At 44.0% G+C, this 15,332-nt stretch overlaps 1 protein-coding gene across 4 annotated transcripts in view; it reads left to right on the top strand.

Moving 5' to 3' along the window:
• Window positions 1-15,332, top strand: part of Ntrk2 (neurotrophic receptor tyrosine kinase 2) — a 315,292-nt gene that overhangs the window by 180,818 nt on the left and 119,142 nt on the right. For 3 of the 4 annotated variants that reach the window (XM_021180131.2, XM_029468409.1, XM_021180130.2), the window contains exon 13: window positions 2,458-2,646. In XM_021180131.2, the coding sequence (XP_021035790.1) occupies window positions 2,458-2,646 (189 nt within the window). Of the gene's footprint in view, window positions 1-2,457; window positions 2,647-6,998; window positions 7,043-15,332 lie in introns of those variants that run through there. The other variant, XM_029468410.1, reaches the window with a different exon arrangement.

Raw genomic sequence — 15,332 nt, forward strand, 5'->3', positions numbered from 1 at the left:
AAGTCAAATGAGGGGGTGACGCTTAGCTAGTGCATCGGGGGATGAGGAGTGTGCTTTGATGAGTGTGGTAGGTTCTTGGAGAAGTCTCCATTGTCTTCTACTCAAAACATATAGCACTGCTCTGATTCTCACGGTCAAACTGGGGCCAGAGAATAACCGAAGTCAACGTGTTTCTAATTATGGTTGAGGCTCCAAGGAGTTTTGTCACAACACGTGGAGTATTTGACGATGACAGCTTCTCCATCTCTGGGGGTTCAAGGTGGAGCCTAGGATCTTTTGAGAAATATGTGGCCTTGACTGAACCTCCCATGGGAGTTCCCAGGGTAGCAAGCTTTGGTAGCTGGTAACCTTACAGAAGGAACCAGCTGCTCTGGGGACCTAGCGATAGAGAGTCAGCAGCAGGAACGTTTTACTGACAATGTACAGAAAATGCATGCAGAACACATCTTCGTCCCCATCACCAGCTAGAAACTGAGTGAGCCAGGCTTGTGAGAAAGCAGATCACAGAGCAGAGATGGCTGGGGATATTAGTAGGAACTTGTCCCTGCAGCTGTTCTTGGCACCACTTCCACTGTTTTCATACACAGACGAGCAAGACACAAGATGAGCATAGCCAACCGGCAGGCTTGCCTTGGCTATAACTGTTGCATGGTTTCTAAGTTGGCTGTGTGAGGGCATGTTTGCAACGTTAAGCCAGAGCATATTATTAAACACAACTTAAACACACTCCCATTGAGAGACTGCTTTTAAAATCACCGGTAATAGAAGTAGGTTCCCCCCCTCTCCCCGCATACTTTGTTTGAGACACAAACTAGCTGGGGATTGTCCAATTGTTATCACTACAAACTATAATAGTCCCCATAGGGAGGAAAATGGATCTTGGAGTTCGGTGGGTGGATTATCATTATATTGAATAGGGATTCAGACTGTATCAGACTCTGACAAAACAACCTTTGTTTTTGTAATTGCTTTACATGGAAGTAATTAAGGATGAGGAGAAAGTGGAGAAGACACCGAGGTACTGATGCATGCTGGGGCGGGGGTTGTAAACACACACTCCTGGCTGGAAGAGCAACACAGACTTCTCTTCCTTAGCAAGGATTTGCCTCGCCTGGGTGTTCAGTTCTTCCTTCTCACTCTGCCTTACTCCATCCTTGCTCCTTTTGGTTCTGTCTTCTTTGGGGACAGAGTGCTCATTTTCTTCACTTCACACGCACACGCACGTGCAACAATCTGTGTCTAAAAGACTTGGCTCCTACGTGTGAAGTGCCTATCCAAGCTATGTTCAATGTTCTGGAGTCTCCTTTCCTATGCTTTCATCTTTGAGAACCCACTTTGGTTGGCTTGAGTTGTCAGTAGACATACTGGTTGGACAAAAGTTAGTGGGGTGAATACAGGGGCGTGGATCTGAGGCACTGGATTAAAAATCTCTTCTGTGAAAAAGACTGAGCTATTTCTATAATATAATGGGAACTCAATAACGTCAAGGTCCCTACCCACTACTGTACGTAAAGCGTTTTAAAGTCTGTAATGCATTTTCATACCTAATTGCGCTCCAGTCCCTAATAATAACAACTGGGTACTTTCTAGCACAGTCTAACCCGACTGTGAGCAGACGCAGAGGCACAAAGAAGGTGAGTGAATCTGTGAGGTTAGGGAACTCAGATCTCCACATTTGCAACATCTCTTTCAGTCCCTGGAGAAACAGGTGTCCTGGGTTTGAGCCAGGAGTTCAGTGACAGGGGGCTCTTAAGGTGTGCATATAACCAAGGGTCCTGGGTTCTGTCACTGCAGGTGCAGTTTCAGAAAATGGAAATGAAGAAATTGGAACCCTCATATGTTCCTGGTGATTGACTGACAACATTGTGCAGCCACTTTGTAAACTGGCTTGGCAGACCCTCAAACTGTCTTTCCTAGGATTTACCAATCTCACACAAGAGCAATGGAAGCATGTGTCACCACAACAGTGTGTACATGTGTGTTCACAGCTGCAAAATTCTTATAAGTCAATGAGTCTCAAGTCCTTCATTGGGCAGAGGGTCAGATAAGCGGTTCGTGCCATGTCTGTACACTTTAGGATCATTCAACAATGAAAAGGAAGTATTGGGAGAGAGAGAGAGAGAGAGAGAGAGGGGGGGGGGAGAAAGAGTTAACCTTTTAAACATGATGCCAAGTGAACGTCATGAATTACATTGGTTGCACTCGTGTGGAATGCCAAGATTTGTTAACTCAATAGGAAAGCAAATTTGTGCATGTCTGGGGCTGGGAGTAAGGGAAATGTGAGATAAATACTAACCAGGGCATGGGAAATATCTTAAAATTAGATTGTAGTAATAATTGAAACACTGTGAACATACCAAAGCCCAGTGAAATTGCACATTTGGAATTTCAGTATGTGAATTAAAGTTCAACCAAAGCCATTAAATTACAGATTGTCTATGTTTCTTCCACCTCCAGGCCCAGCTTCGGTCATCAGCAACGACGATGACTCTGCCAGCCCCCTCCACCACATCTCCAATGGGAGTAACACTCCATCTTCTTCGGAGGGCGGTCCCGACGCTGTCATTATTGGAATGACCAAGATTCCTGTTATTGAAAACCCCCAGTACTTTGGCATCACCAACAGTCAGCTCAAGCCAGACACATGTAAGTACAGCTGTTTATACTTATCAATCCATTTGCTGCATAGTTGTTTCAACGGTTATGTTTATCAGAGCCTCTGATGATGCTGGCCGGGGGCTGAGGGCAGTGGAATCTTTGAGGATCTGCGCACTCTTTGGCCTCTAGGCTAGATTCTTTCATTTGTCACTCAGGGGGATTCTCAGGGTCTGTCTCCTGCTGGGCTGGGAACTGGGATAGATATGGACTTCTCTTGGAATCCGTTTTCCACAGTCATTTGTCAACATGAAGTTGTAATCAAGCATTCTTATCTGGAGAAGGATGGAGACAGAAAGCAGAAGTGTCGTTAGAAACGCACACACATCGTTTTCAGTTGACAGGCAATTGATGTAGCGTAAATCTGGCTTATTGAAAGCAATTAAAGCATGCATTCTAGGCAGCCAGGAAGGCTCTGTGTTTCGTACAGGTGGTATTGATTTGGGGGGTAGTTCTGTGTACTTTTCTCAGTCCTAATTTCTAGCATCCTGGGGCCTTGTAATGTCACTACAGTTACATCAAACAGTGTGAGTTGAGTATAAGAAGGAGAATAACTTTTACTTTTAATAATGATATTAACCCAGCATCCTTTACTGGTAAGGTTGGGCCCATTCTACTGTCTTCTGAGCCACTGACCAGACAGAAAACATGGAGCAAGACCTTAAGAGCAGCCGAAAATGTAAAGCATAGTGAACACCCAGGCTTTCTTCATTGGGACACAGGACTTCTCTTATATATGAATAAGAGGTCTTGGGGTTAGGACATCAGGTGGTCTTGATCTAGGGGCTCTCTGGCACAGATGAGGTGGCTATCCTCTGTCTAGCTGCTCCTCCACATCCTGCCTATGTTCTGCTCCAATGCACTCTCTCAGAGGTTAAGGAGGACAATTATAACGTTAGGTTTGAAGACTGATTCTTGGCTGAAAACTCATTGGATGAGAGGGCTTAGAAATGACATCTCTCTGTACATAAGGAACAGATATCTCTTCTTTCTATTCACTTACATTTATCTCAAGGCATGTTTAATATTGGAGATGGAGCCAAGTATCAGAGATAACAGTATTATAAGTTTGTGACATGTGAGACCAGGCCCCACCAACAATTTTACCTGAGTTTGTTATATGACATGAGACATATACAAGGATGCTTAAAGACTAGTCTACTCCTTGAACATTAAGTGCAGTTCAAATTCATGATGTAATAACTATGGTATGGCCAAGGGAAGAGGAAATACTGTTTAGAATTAGGCATTCTTGGTAGAGTTTGGCATTGCCAAGGATACTTGAGACGTCTGCCTAGCAGACATCTCAAATGGCAGCCAAATGTGAAGAAAAAGCAAGATACTTCTGTAAGAGAATCTGGGGTCTTTCCCTTAGGAGTATCTTATTTTGACACAACCTTCTCCATGAAGACTAGGCTGTGTGGTACTTCCATCAGCTCAAGGCTGGAGAGTGGAGTTGACTATAACCAATATAAAGTTTGCTTTCCTTCTCAATGGTGAAGTTAGGCTGTGTCATCAAGCAGAGACTGTTGGTCCAAAGTATCCAATAAGAACAAATGAGCAAAAACAATAGACACACTAATATGGACAGAGGCAATCACAAAGGGCATAGCCTTACACCAAGAACCACAGACAACTAAGGAATGCTGAAAGTGGAAGAAGCAGTCTTTGATGGGGAAGAGCATATGAATTGATTATCCAATGTCAAAGGACCAGCCCTGAAAACATATATACAAATAAGACATAGATTGCAGGCTGTATATATTTAGGAATATATCTCTGTCATATGTCTGTTTATATCTATGTATTTATGGATCATCTATCGACCTTTATGTCTGTCTGTCTGTCTGTCTGTCTGTCTGTCTGTCTATATCTATCCATGTATCTATGGATTATCTATCTATCTATCTATCTATCTATCTATCTATCTATCTATCTATCTATCTACCATATATACATACACACACACACACACACACTCACATACATATATATATATGTATGTATGTATATATATATATATATATTTACACACACACGGACTGATAGAGACATATGCATTTTATATGATCTGTAGTATATATTAACAAATTATATATAACAAGAATTAATGAAAAAAGAGGCTGTGAATTTGAAAGAGCAAGGACTGGGTATTTGGGACAGTTTCTAGGGAGGAAAGGAAATGGGGGAAATTGTAAATTATGTTATAATCTCAAAAGACAAAAGAAGTAATTTTTTGAAAAGAAAGCTTCCTTTATTCACCGGAAGATAATTATGCAGAAGAAGTGGGTGGGTGGCCACAGAGTTTGTGACCCCACAGAAAGTGTTTCCTCGGAGTCCCAAGAGGAAGTTTGCAAGAGTCATCTTTTCAATTGAGAATCCATGGGGATTTCAGAAGATGTTTTGGTTATTTCTGGAGGCCTTTGGTTACGTGGCTTAGCTATGATGTGCCACCCACACATGGAAGGGATAGCTTCTCCTCAGCTTCCAGCCTCTGGCCTGGGCCCTGGAGCACCAAGTCTCTCTGGCTTTCCCTTTACAATGTCTCACTGAGCCCTCTACCCAAACATCCTTCTAGGCTTAGTACTCACAGACACGTCTTATCTATTTTCCAGACATTGTCTTTGATGATTTTTGAAAACAGTTTTTAAAAAGTACAGATCTTCCATAGATACTCTATCAAAGGAATGGGAACAAAGGAGAACTTACCCTCTCCCACCCTGTGTTCATTCCAGTCTGTTCACTGCCTGTGTTGTCCTGTGCTGTGTCTGACTATGGCCACATTTGACTGTGTGTCTCTGGGGTCTTGCTTACATTAAACTTTAGCTCTGGGAAAGCAGTGACTTTACCTGCTACCCTTAACCTAGCACAGGACATAGTGGGTTTCTGACATCAACCAGATGTTGACCAGATGTGGCTATCTATTGCTGAAGTATTAGTTACCAATGGATTTGTAACAAAAATTCTACACAGTCCTTTTTTATTGGTTTTATTTCTACCGAACATGTGTACATGTTTTTATTAGATATACTTTTAACACAGTATTTGGCAACTTAACTTAGAAAAATAAGATCTATGAAATCTTTGACTAAACAAGTCACAATCATCCCAATTGAGCAATTTCAAAGCTCACTAATAGACACTGCACATGCATTGGTATATCTCATTTGAGATCCATGAAATTCTGAGCGATTAGTTGCAGATAGGCGATTTTTATTGACTATCCTAAATAAACCAACTTCTAATAACCCCTCAAGGAGGGTTCTTCCCAAAAGATGTTTTGATGATGACACAAAAAAATTATTACAAAGGTTCTGAAGATAGCTTCGCCTTTTCCTCATGCTCTTAAGGCAAATCTCACTAGACTGTGTATCACCACCATTGTCTGAATCCACTACAGGCTTGGACCAAACACTCTTATGACGCCTGATCTTTCCTGAAGCTGATGCTATGGCCAAAGGGGTTGAGTGTAGACTTCACGTTTTATATCCCCAAGAGAGAAATCTGCTTCCTTTCACTCAAGTGTAAGAGTACATTCTAGACAGTGCATCCCAATACGTTAAGTATCTACTGATAAGGTGTGATACTCCTATGCCGTTAGAACCAGAGGGTTGGTGGAAGTGATGGCTCGATCCCTGACTGCAGTGACACTCACTAGGGAGGCTGAGTTGGATTATCACAAGATCTAAAGCATTGTGATGAGCACTGAGATAGGCTGTGCTTCAGGAAGGTCCAGATTGAATCCAGGTTTTCGGGAATCTGGCGAGTCAATAGGAAGAATGGGGTGTCATGGAAAAATGATATGAATTAATAAAGACCACACTGGGGCATGGGTCTGGTGCAACCAAATGCTCCAAATTTCCCTAAGGTGGCTATTTATTTATTTATTTATTTATTTATATTTGAATGCCTCAAGATTTCAAAGGCAAAGCAGGGCAAGTAAGAATGCCTCAGCATGAGTCAGACGTGGCTTGTGGACTGCTAGTGCCCCTCTAAGTTGGGCCTTAAGGCCCCTGCTGTAAACACCTCATTTGGTAGACAATGCTTGGAAATGGCTCTGCCCAAGTGATAGAGCTTCAGTCCTCATGTAGCTTTGCTCTAAACAATGAACAAAAACAATCGATCATGATGAGATTAGGGTTCTTTAAATCATACATACGATTGCTGCCATGAGGAGTGATGAGCAACCATGCCCTGTGACACACTTTTATGCTATCAGGAGCTGTGTGGTAATTTTCATTTACCAAGTCCAGAGATGGTTTGCAAGATTCTTAGAGCAATGTGAACAGAGCTGAATCGCTCCTGAGCACTTTCCAATAGAAAGTCTGTCTACTTTATTGCAGGGCCCAGAGGTTCCCCCAAGACCGCCTGATAATAATTTGGTATTTGGAGGCTCCTGCGTCACTGCAGGAACCAAAGGAGGCTAAATCCAAGGCTGATGGAGGAGAAGAGTTCTATGGTTATCTGCAAATTCTGGCCAGACAGCATCTGGAAGTCACTCCTTAGCTTCCATAACTAGCCAAGCAAGAAGTTGCCTTCCCAGGACAAAACAGAGTGCTCTAATGACTAAGCCCTCAAAGTGCTGTGTCACTTAAACTATAGACCATCTCCTCGATCAATCAGGATGGCAAGATGGAGCTGAGGAGCTCAGCAACATCAAGTCTGGAGTTGGTCTTTATTCAACTAGCCTGTGTAGATGTGTCTGAAAATCACAGTGTCTGACAGCACAGGGTGGTTGACCAGTAGGACTTACAGACTTGGCTCGAGGGTAGCTGTGCTATCTTCTTCTTGCTTTGCCTGTTGAGAGGGATTTTGACAGGGTGTGATGGGAGCACACCTTCTGAGCTGAAAAGCAGAAACCAAGCCTATTAACCAGCAAAACTCCCAAACCGTGTCTTGAGTTGGTGGGTGGGGTTGTGTTTTATCTGTAGACTTACTGTTGTTCCCAAAATTGTGTTTCCTTCCACAACAGCCTTGTAATTATTCTAGGGTTCTAAATCCTGTGCCTAAATTTAAGTGGGGTTGTCTCTAAGACACACCCTCATATCTTTGTCTTGAAGAGCATGTCCTCTGCACACACCTATGGCTAACCACTCTTAGAGGCAGAATCATAGCAAGAATTTTAAAGTTGTTTTACGTTTACTTTGAAAGTTGACTTTATTTTCAATGAAATGGACATTTATTGCCTCTCTGCAGTATGGGTCCCATGTTTCTTCAGGTACAGCTGTGTATTTCCCCCACTGAGCAGATGCTTATTAGACCATTTTGTAGGTAGGCACAGGCTTGCTGGCCAGCCACGGTGCAGGAAAGCTGATGTTCTGAAGAGAGGGGACATTTGAGCAGTAGTTGAAAACATCACGGAGTCCATGTCCTATTCTTCTTAATTACAATGTCCACTCTGTCAGTCTTCTCCCAGCAAAGGCAAGTGAGAGCTTTCGCAAAATGACAGAGGTTTTCAACACATTTGAGAAACTGCTTAGAGCATACACGAGCAAAGGTTCTGAATTCCATTTAGGACTCTAGAAGCTCAGAACATCAGAGAGCTGCACCAGGCCATGTCAGACTCCTCCAGTGCAGTCACATGACTGAGGTCAGACTCTAGTGCAGTCATGTGATTGAGGTCCGTCTCAGTGGTCAGGGCCAGGGTACAGCAGTAGACACTATTGGTTTAGAGTTCTTTTACCTTGATTCATTATTTTTTTTTAACTTTTAAAAAACAATTTCATTTTTTTAAAGCACTTAATTGGCCAGGTAAAAGCTGCTTTGGGAATTGGTTGTGTACCCTGGAAGGCTGCAGCCTATACTTCACACAGAAGCTAAGTCTATTCTACCTAGCACAAGGCTAGGATAGAAAGAATAGTTGTTACTTCGAGATGCTTAGAAATTGCTTTGTTTATTGCACACAGCGTGGACAACTCATCCTGTGGGGGCCACCATGGCACACTGCTGCATTCTGTAGGTCCCAATACAGTTCTCGGTGCCGTGGACCCCCATTGCTAAGTACAACAACCCAATATCATAGTCAATCTCAACTCCAGACAAGACAGTAAGAAGCTATGGAACAATGCTTTAAAAAGCAGCTTGCATCCCCTAGTCGAACGGGGAAATGAATACATGCTGCATCATTGCATACAAAGTGTAAGTCATATAACAAACTTCACTTTGTACTTTGAAGCACATTCATAGCTAAGTAAAATCGCATTCTTGGCTTTTCACAGGGTGATGTTTTTATTTAAAAAAAAATGAGAGAGAAAGTAATAGCACCCATCTCAGGATTACTTAGTCCTCCTGCAGAAAACACCCCAATGCTGTACCTGAGAGCTGAGAAGCAAAACCAGTCGTGATTATGGATGCAGGTTGAGAGGCCTTGCTTCTACTCCAGCATCCTCCACCCGCCAAGATAATCACAGGGGCACCAGAGCACATCAGCAGAGTCAGTCTGAGGCTTCCAAATCGCCAGTGATGACCTGGGGTGTCCCAGTGTGTGGAGGGTACGAATGCGATTGGTTCACTGAGACTAAGTCTGGTTGGAGTTGTTGCATTAGCAACATGAGTTTAGCTGAGCTTCATTTCTCGGATGTGCCAGCAGACCGTGGACCAGAACCATCACAGCAAACACAAATGTAAACCAGCAGCCTGCCTTGTGTTGCTAAGAAGCACACGTCACCCAGAATCTCTGGACAGTTGAGTGTTCCTCAAGTAGAAGGTGACAGAGTTGAAGGTTGTAAGGCTCAGTGCTTTCGGAACTGTCCCAAAAGCCTAGGCTTTCTCATTGTGAGAGACAGTTGTCTCTGCATTACTGATTCTTCCAGCTTAGAGGTGGCCCTATGGGTGGGCTGCTTCTAGGATCACTTGTTAGACTGGGACTCCACCCCAATTCCTGGTTAGTGAACAGTCAACCTCCGAGCTGAGTGACGTTGTGGTACTGCTTTTGTTGATTCCTTTGGTTTTGCTTTTGGTCGTCATAACTTCTTTCCTATATAGGTGACTTTGCAGTATCCTGTAGACAGGAAAAGCAAGGGAGGACAGTACTTCTCTGAGCGCTCAGATCACCATGAGTACCTGGGAAGTTTGTCTTTAATTTGGAGAACTTCCCCCTGGAGCTGAGGCAGCAGCCCAGAGCGATACTTAGTAAGATCTGTTCTCTGTGGCTGCATCTATTGCTGGGGAGTGTTCTATGCTTTGTTGGGTGTAAGCTCTTGGCCTCCTGTGTGGAAGGAAGGATTAGAAGATGCTATACATAAGAAAGCAAAGAGGAATCTAAGTATTAGGGTGACAGCCCGTCCTGGCTGGCTCAAGGCTGCTGCAGTTCCTTCAGTGTGACAAAGTTCAATTTTAAATCGGGAGAGTCTCAAGCAAACCACAGAGAGCTGGTGACACTAGTTAGTATAAACCTGATGATTTTTTTTTCTAGTTAGACCGAATTATATCTTAATCACTCCAATTGCCATTCAGTGCCCTAAAATAAGATAATTTGAATTAAACATAAAAACTATAGCATAAATAATAGTAGAAAACTTGAAAGACACAAGGAACAAAGGTGACATTTTAGCCACCTATAATCCTATCAGATATAGCTGCTCACGCTGACGTGTTCAGGCTTGGGGATGTCTGGTCTTGTGAGCAGCCTTTCGCTATCGAGGTTACTGTGGCCCTGAGCTTAGTGTGCCCTGTATTCAGTGTGGGCATTGTTAACATGTCTATAGAGTGGGTTGACAGTAAGTATAGAGGAAGGATCTATGTGTAATACTTCTAGCCTACTACTTCTAATTTGCTTGCAGTGCAGAGAGGTTATTGTAGAACTAGGAGCTGGGCATGGCAGACATATTAGGTCCAATGGAGGGGGGTCTTAAGTTCAGGGAAGGCTACTCTTTCACATTCTGCGTATTAAGAAGATACGAGCCCTGTGCTGTGGACTGGGAAATCCCTGTAAACAAGAAGCTCTCTTGTTCTGACAAGGCAGACAAGGAGCCCATGTTCAGGGTAAACACAAGGTGATTTCTGACCCTCCCTCAGTTCTATTTGTCCCCCAGCCGAGGCTCAGGAGCACCATGGCTTCCTGTTCCCCATGTAATGCTCCAGGAACCTAGCCAGCCCCTTCCAGGGTCTACAGATCTTAAATGGCCAGGCTGGTTACATTTGCAGTATCTGGGCATCGATTTTCTTCTCCTCGGGACTCCTGAGTTGAGAAAGGACCTCTGGCAGGCAGGGGTGTCCATTCAGACCTAGCCAAATTTAATGGAGCTGGCTGCTCAGATTTCCAGATGTTTTCCATCCCTGAAGCTTCCCTCTATGATTCTCTGGGAGTCTGCTCTCAAGTTGGGGCTCCCTCAGCAAGAACTGTGTTCAGTAGTGAGGTGTACAAAGGTATTTTGCTATTGATACTTCCCAAATGGCATTCAGGTTGTCAGGATTCATCCATATGTTCAGAATATACTTGTTCTCATGATGTATAAGAGACTGTGGTTTTGAAAAAAGAGGTAGAGATGGGTCCTCGGTGAAACCCAATCCCAATGACCTAACCTAGTTCCTGGATGGCCAGTTACCACTGTGGGTGGAAGGCAATGTGGTTGTTACTCTGTTGCTCTTGTGTAACGCATTCACTTGGCCACACCCATGACTTTCCCTATGCCTTGAAACAGAACCCAGGATCGTTATTAGATGATGCTGGCATTTTGACTGAGTACCACATATTCCCATTGTCCCAAGTCTTCAAATTAGGGATTATTTTCATGAGAGGAGGTTACAAAATGCCACCTAGATAGTTTTCCTACAGAGTAATGGATGTTTAGACAATTTATACTTCTGAGGGTTTTTTGTTTTGTTTTGTTTTTTTGCTCTCGCTACAATGCTTCACTCTTAGAGTAGATCCGCCTCCAGTCTACTTGCAAAGGAAAAAGTGCCCAGAGCAGGACTGAAAATCATGCTTTCTACCCAGTACCTAGGTCAGCTGAGCTGCAGGTCTCAGAATTCTTGACCCCAAGTTTACTTCCTTGAATACAACCCTGCTTTCCTACCCCCTTCTTCTTTCTGTCCTGGGGTTAATGAAGCTAATGGTTTTATTTCTTCCTGGTTCCTAGTCCCATCAATGCCATCCTCTTATATTTGTAGAAATAACCGTTGATAGCTGTTGCTTAAATGGCTTTTCCTTGTTTCCATGGACAAGTGGAGAGCAAAAGCCCTTCCTTACACGCTTTTCCTTTCGTCACACTGTACACTGACCTTCCCAGATAGGTGCTGGCTTGGAAACAGGAAAAGACTGTGTAGGAAAAGACTGTGTTGTGAAGGTGTTCCAGATGAATAGCTAGCTAAGTCTTAGCATTCTGCACTCCTGAACTCTGGGAAGGAAAACAACAGCCAAATGCAAAGGAAATAAGATCCCCAACTCGCTGAATTTTCCTTCTCTGGGTTTGTCTATAGTCTGCTATCTATATTCTCCAGTTCTTGTCAGTGGATCTTACCTACACTCGGCTCTAACAGTTGATAAACTGGAACTGTCAGTCATGTTAGGATCCTAGCGTGAGCTGCTTTTACCCGCTTCGGCAAAATCCACATTGCGGCCTAGGAGATCTTTGCATGGTTTTCACCCTACCATGAGGAAGAGCTTTGGGGTCTGTTTCTGGGTTCGGTGAGGCTGTTTCCCATGCCACATTCACATTTGGAGAGGAAGGGTTTGGGGGCCATTGAGTATGGGTTGGGCTGGCATTCCTTCATGAAACCCTCATGTCCACAGGACACACTCTGGGTTATCCTGCCTCCTTGCTGTAGGCAAGAAGCCCTGCACTCCCTGAACAACTCCTGCCACTCTGTCAGTCCCCTCCTCTGGGGCTACACAGGTTCTCATGAGAGGGGACAGGGATGGGGTAAGGCTGGGGCAATGCCACAGAGGAATGTTGTATGACTTCATCCCAGCTCCCATGGCTCAAGCAACAGAGCTCACTCAAAACATGTGTACTGTCTTCCTCTGAGAAACTCCAGTGCTGGTCCACACGGACATGTGGTTGGTGGGACTTGGAATATTTTCCTGTATTGGAGTGCTTATGCTAATGAGAACCGCTTTACTGGAACCTGTAACATTGATCATTCAGAGCCAAATGCGTATTCTAATAAAGACAAGTGTGTCGGATATCTGGCCTCCCGCTCTGGTTTTGTCACTTTTCTTAGGGACTTGAGGATATAATTTACTGTTCGGATTCCTGGAAACACCCCATAAAGTCCCCTAAGAATTGTCTCCATGGGGGACAGGTGTCCCACATAGCCCCTCTAGATTGCTTGCAGTTTCCACACCTTTCTTTAGATAGACCCAGCCCAGGGGGAGAGGGAGTGGGGTGGGAATGTGGAGGGAGGGGGAGGGGGAGGGGGGGAGAATACCACCTGAAACATGGAGTTTAGAGGGATGTCAAAAACCTCAGGCACTCAAGAAATAACATTCCCATGCGACATTTAAAAGACAAGCTGTAAAAGAAAAAGTCTAGGATGCAAATAGAATCTTAACTGAGGGTATCCATGGGGTTGGGGACAGGAGGGAGATGTGTCCCTATGGCTCAGGGTCAGACCCTGCCTTCCAGGAAACGTCTGGTTATGTTCGTGCTGGACACTTGCTTTCGATTATACAATCGAAATGTGTTCATCCTGCACTAAGCAGTCACTCACTTCAACGACTGGAGACGTTTTGGTGTTCTTGAATTCTGTTATGTGAGAATCTCACTTCCTCGTGTGGCCTGGATCTTGTGTAAACCTCTGTCTGCTGGGAAGCTCTGTGTTGTATACAGAAACAGCTCGGCCAATTGTCCGATTGTCCCTTGGTCTTCTTTCCCTTCCTGTGCTCCTGGTTTAACTGTTCCTCCACACTCACCCCATTTCCTTCGCTCAGCCCTCAGAGCAGAGTCCCTAATGTGCCCTTGCTCAGCCAGTGTTAGCATCTGCCTGCCGCATGACCCATCCTCTGATGTTTGCTGTGGCGGCGGTGGTGGACATGCGGGCTTATCTCATTGTATTTTTTAAAAAATGTGACCTTCCTCAGTGAGAAAGAGACAGACGCATACACAGGGGCAGGAGAGAGGGGAGATGGAGGGAAACAGGGAGGAAGAGAGAGACAGAGATAAGCACAGAGAGAAGAGAGAGCAGAGAGTGAGAGGAGAGAGAGAGAAAGAGAGGCAGAGACAGACACAAAGAGAAGAGAAGAGAAGAGAAGAGAAGAGGAGAGGAGAGGAGAGGAGAGGAGAGGAGAGGAGAGAGAGAGAGAGAGAAGCTTTTGCAAAGGATTGAAAACTGGGGTGTTAGGTTAGAACTGCGCATTACATTTGGGGATAATTTGTGTAAGGGATCGGGTAAGACAGAAAGTGGGACTTTCTAAGAGCTGCCACACCTTGCTTTGTTGCCTTATCTCCAGAGACTCACATTCAGCTTTACACTTGCCAGGTTAAGGATGCCCTGTTGGTTTTAGGTTATTCTCCATCCACCCTGTTGCCCCTTTAGCCCACAAGCTCTTCCATAATGCCTGTATTTGCTACTTTCAAATCTCCTGTATCTAACCTATACCTGCCTTTCCTCTCCTAGGCTCCGTAGGTCATATTTTCATATTTAAAAAAAAAAATCACTCCATGCCTCTGGATAGAGCTTTTCATCTGTATAGCAAACGAGAATAGCAAAGCTCAGATAGATTAGTGGGTAGAAATGGTCTCAAGTAATATCTCTCATATACAGGAGAGCTTTTGTCCCAGGAGTCCAAGAAGTCAGACTCTTTCTGGCTTTTCCTGTCCTGTGGAAACTTTAACTCTAGAAGTTTCTAACTCTGCCAGAGGAAGTGCAGTGTGTGAGATTATAGAGACATACAGGAAGCCACTCACCTCCAGACAAGAAGGACTTCAGATGACAATGCGTTCTTGGCAGGTAATCAACTTGACCCAGGAGGAAAGGGCGTGGTTAGTAGGCCAGCCTGAGGACCTGTTGTGAAAGGGTGGACACAGTCTTCCTGCCAGCAGAGATGGTTCTGTCCCCCTAGAGCAGTGGCTCTCAACCTTTCCAATGTTGCAACCCTTTAATATAGCTCCTCATGGTGTGGTGACCCTAACATAGCGTTACTTTCATTGCTACTTCATAACTATAATTTGACTACTCTTATGAATCCTAGAGTAAATACCTGTGCTTTCTGATGGCCTTAGATGTCCCCTGTGAAAGAGGAACCCTTACCAACACACAGGTTGAGAAGCACTGCACGAGGGTCTTTACCAGAAGTCATGAAGTATCACAAATACTGAGTCCTTAGTCTTGCTTTTTGCTAATTAAAATCATGTAATTTTCCTCTTTGTTTTTTACTTTTGAGTGAAACCTAATCTGAAATTTTTGCCATGCTTTTTCCTCCTTAAAAAAGAGAAGAGCCGGGCCGTGGTGGCGCACACCTTTAATCCCAGAACTCGGGAGGCAGAGGTAGGCGGATTTCTGAGTTCGAGGCCAGCCTGGTCTACAAAGTGAGTTACAGGACAGCCAGGGCTATACAGAGAAACCTTGTCTCAAAAACAAACAAACAAACAAACAAATAAGTAAATAAAAATAAATTTAAAATTAAAAAGAAAAATAAAGGAAAGCAAAGGAGAGAAGAGAAGAGAAGAGAAGAGAAGAGAAGAGAAGAGAAGAGAAGAGAAGAGAAGAGAAGAGAAGAGAAGAGAAGAGAAGAG

Source organism: Mus caroli, chromosome 13 (assembly GCF_900094665.2).
Source record: "Mus caroli chromosome 13, CAROLI_EIJ_v1.1, whole genome shotgun sequence".
NCBI classification, from domain to species: Eukaryota; Metazoa; Chordata; class Mammalia; order Rodentia; family Muridae; genus Mus; species Mus caroli.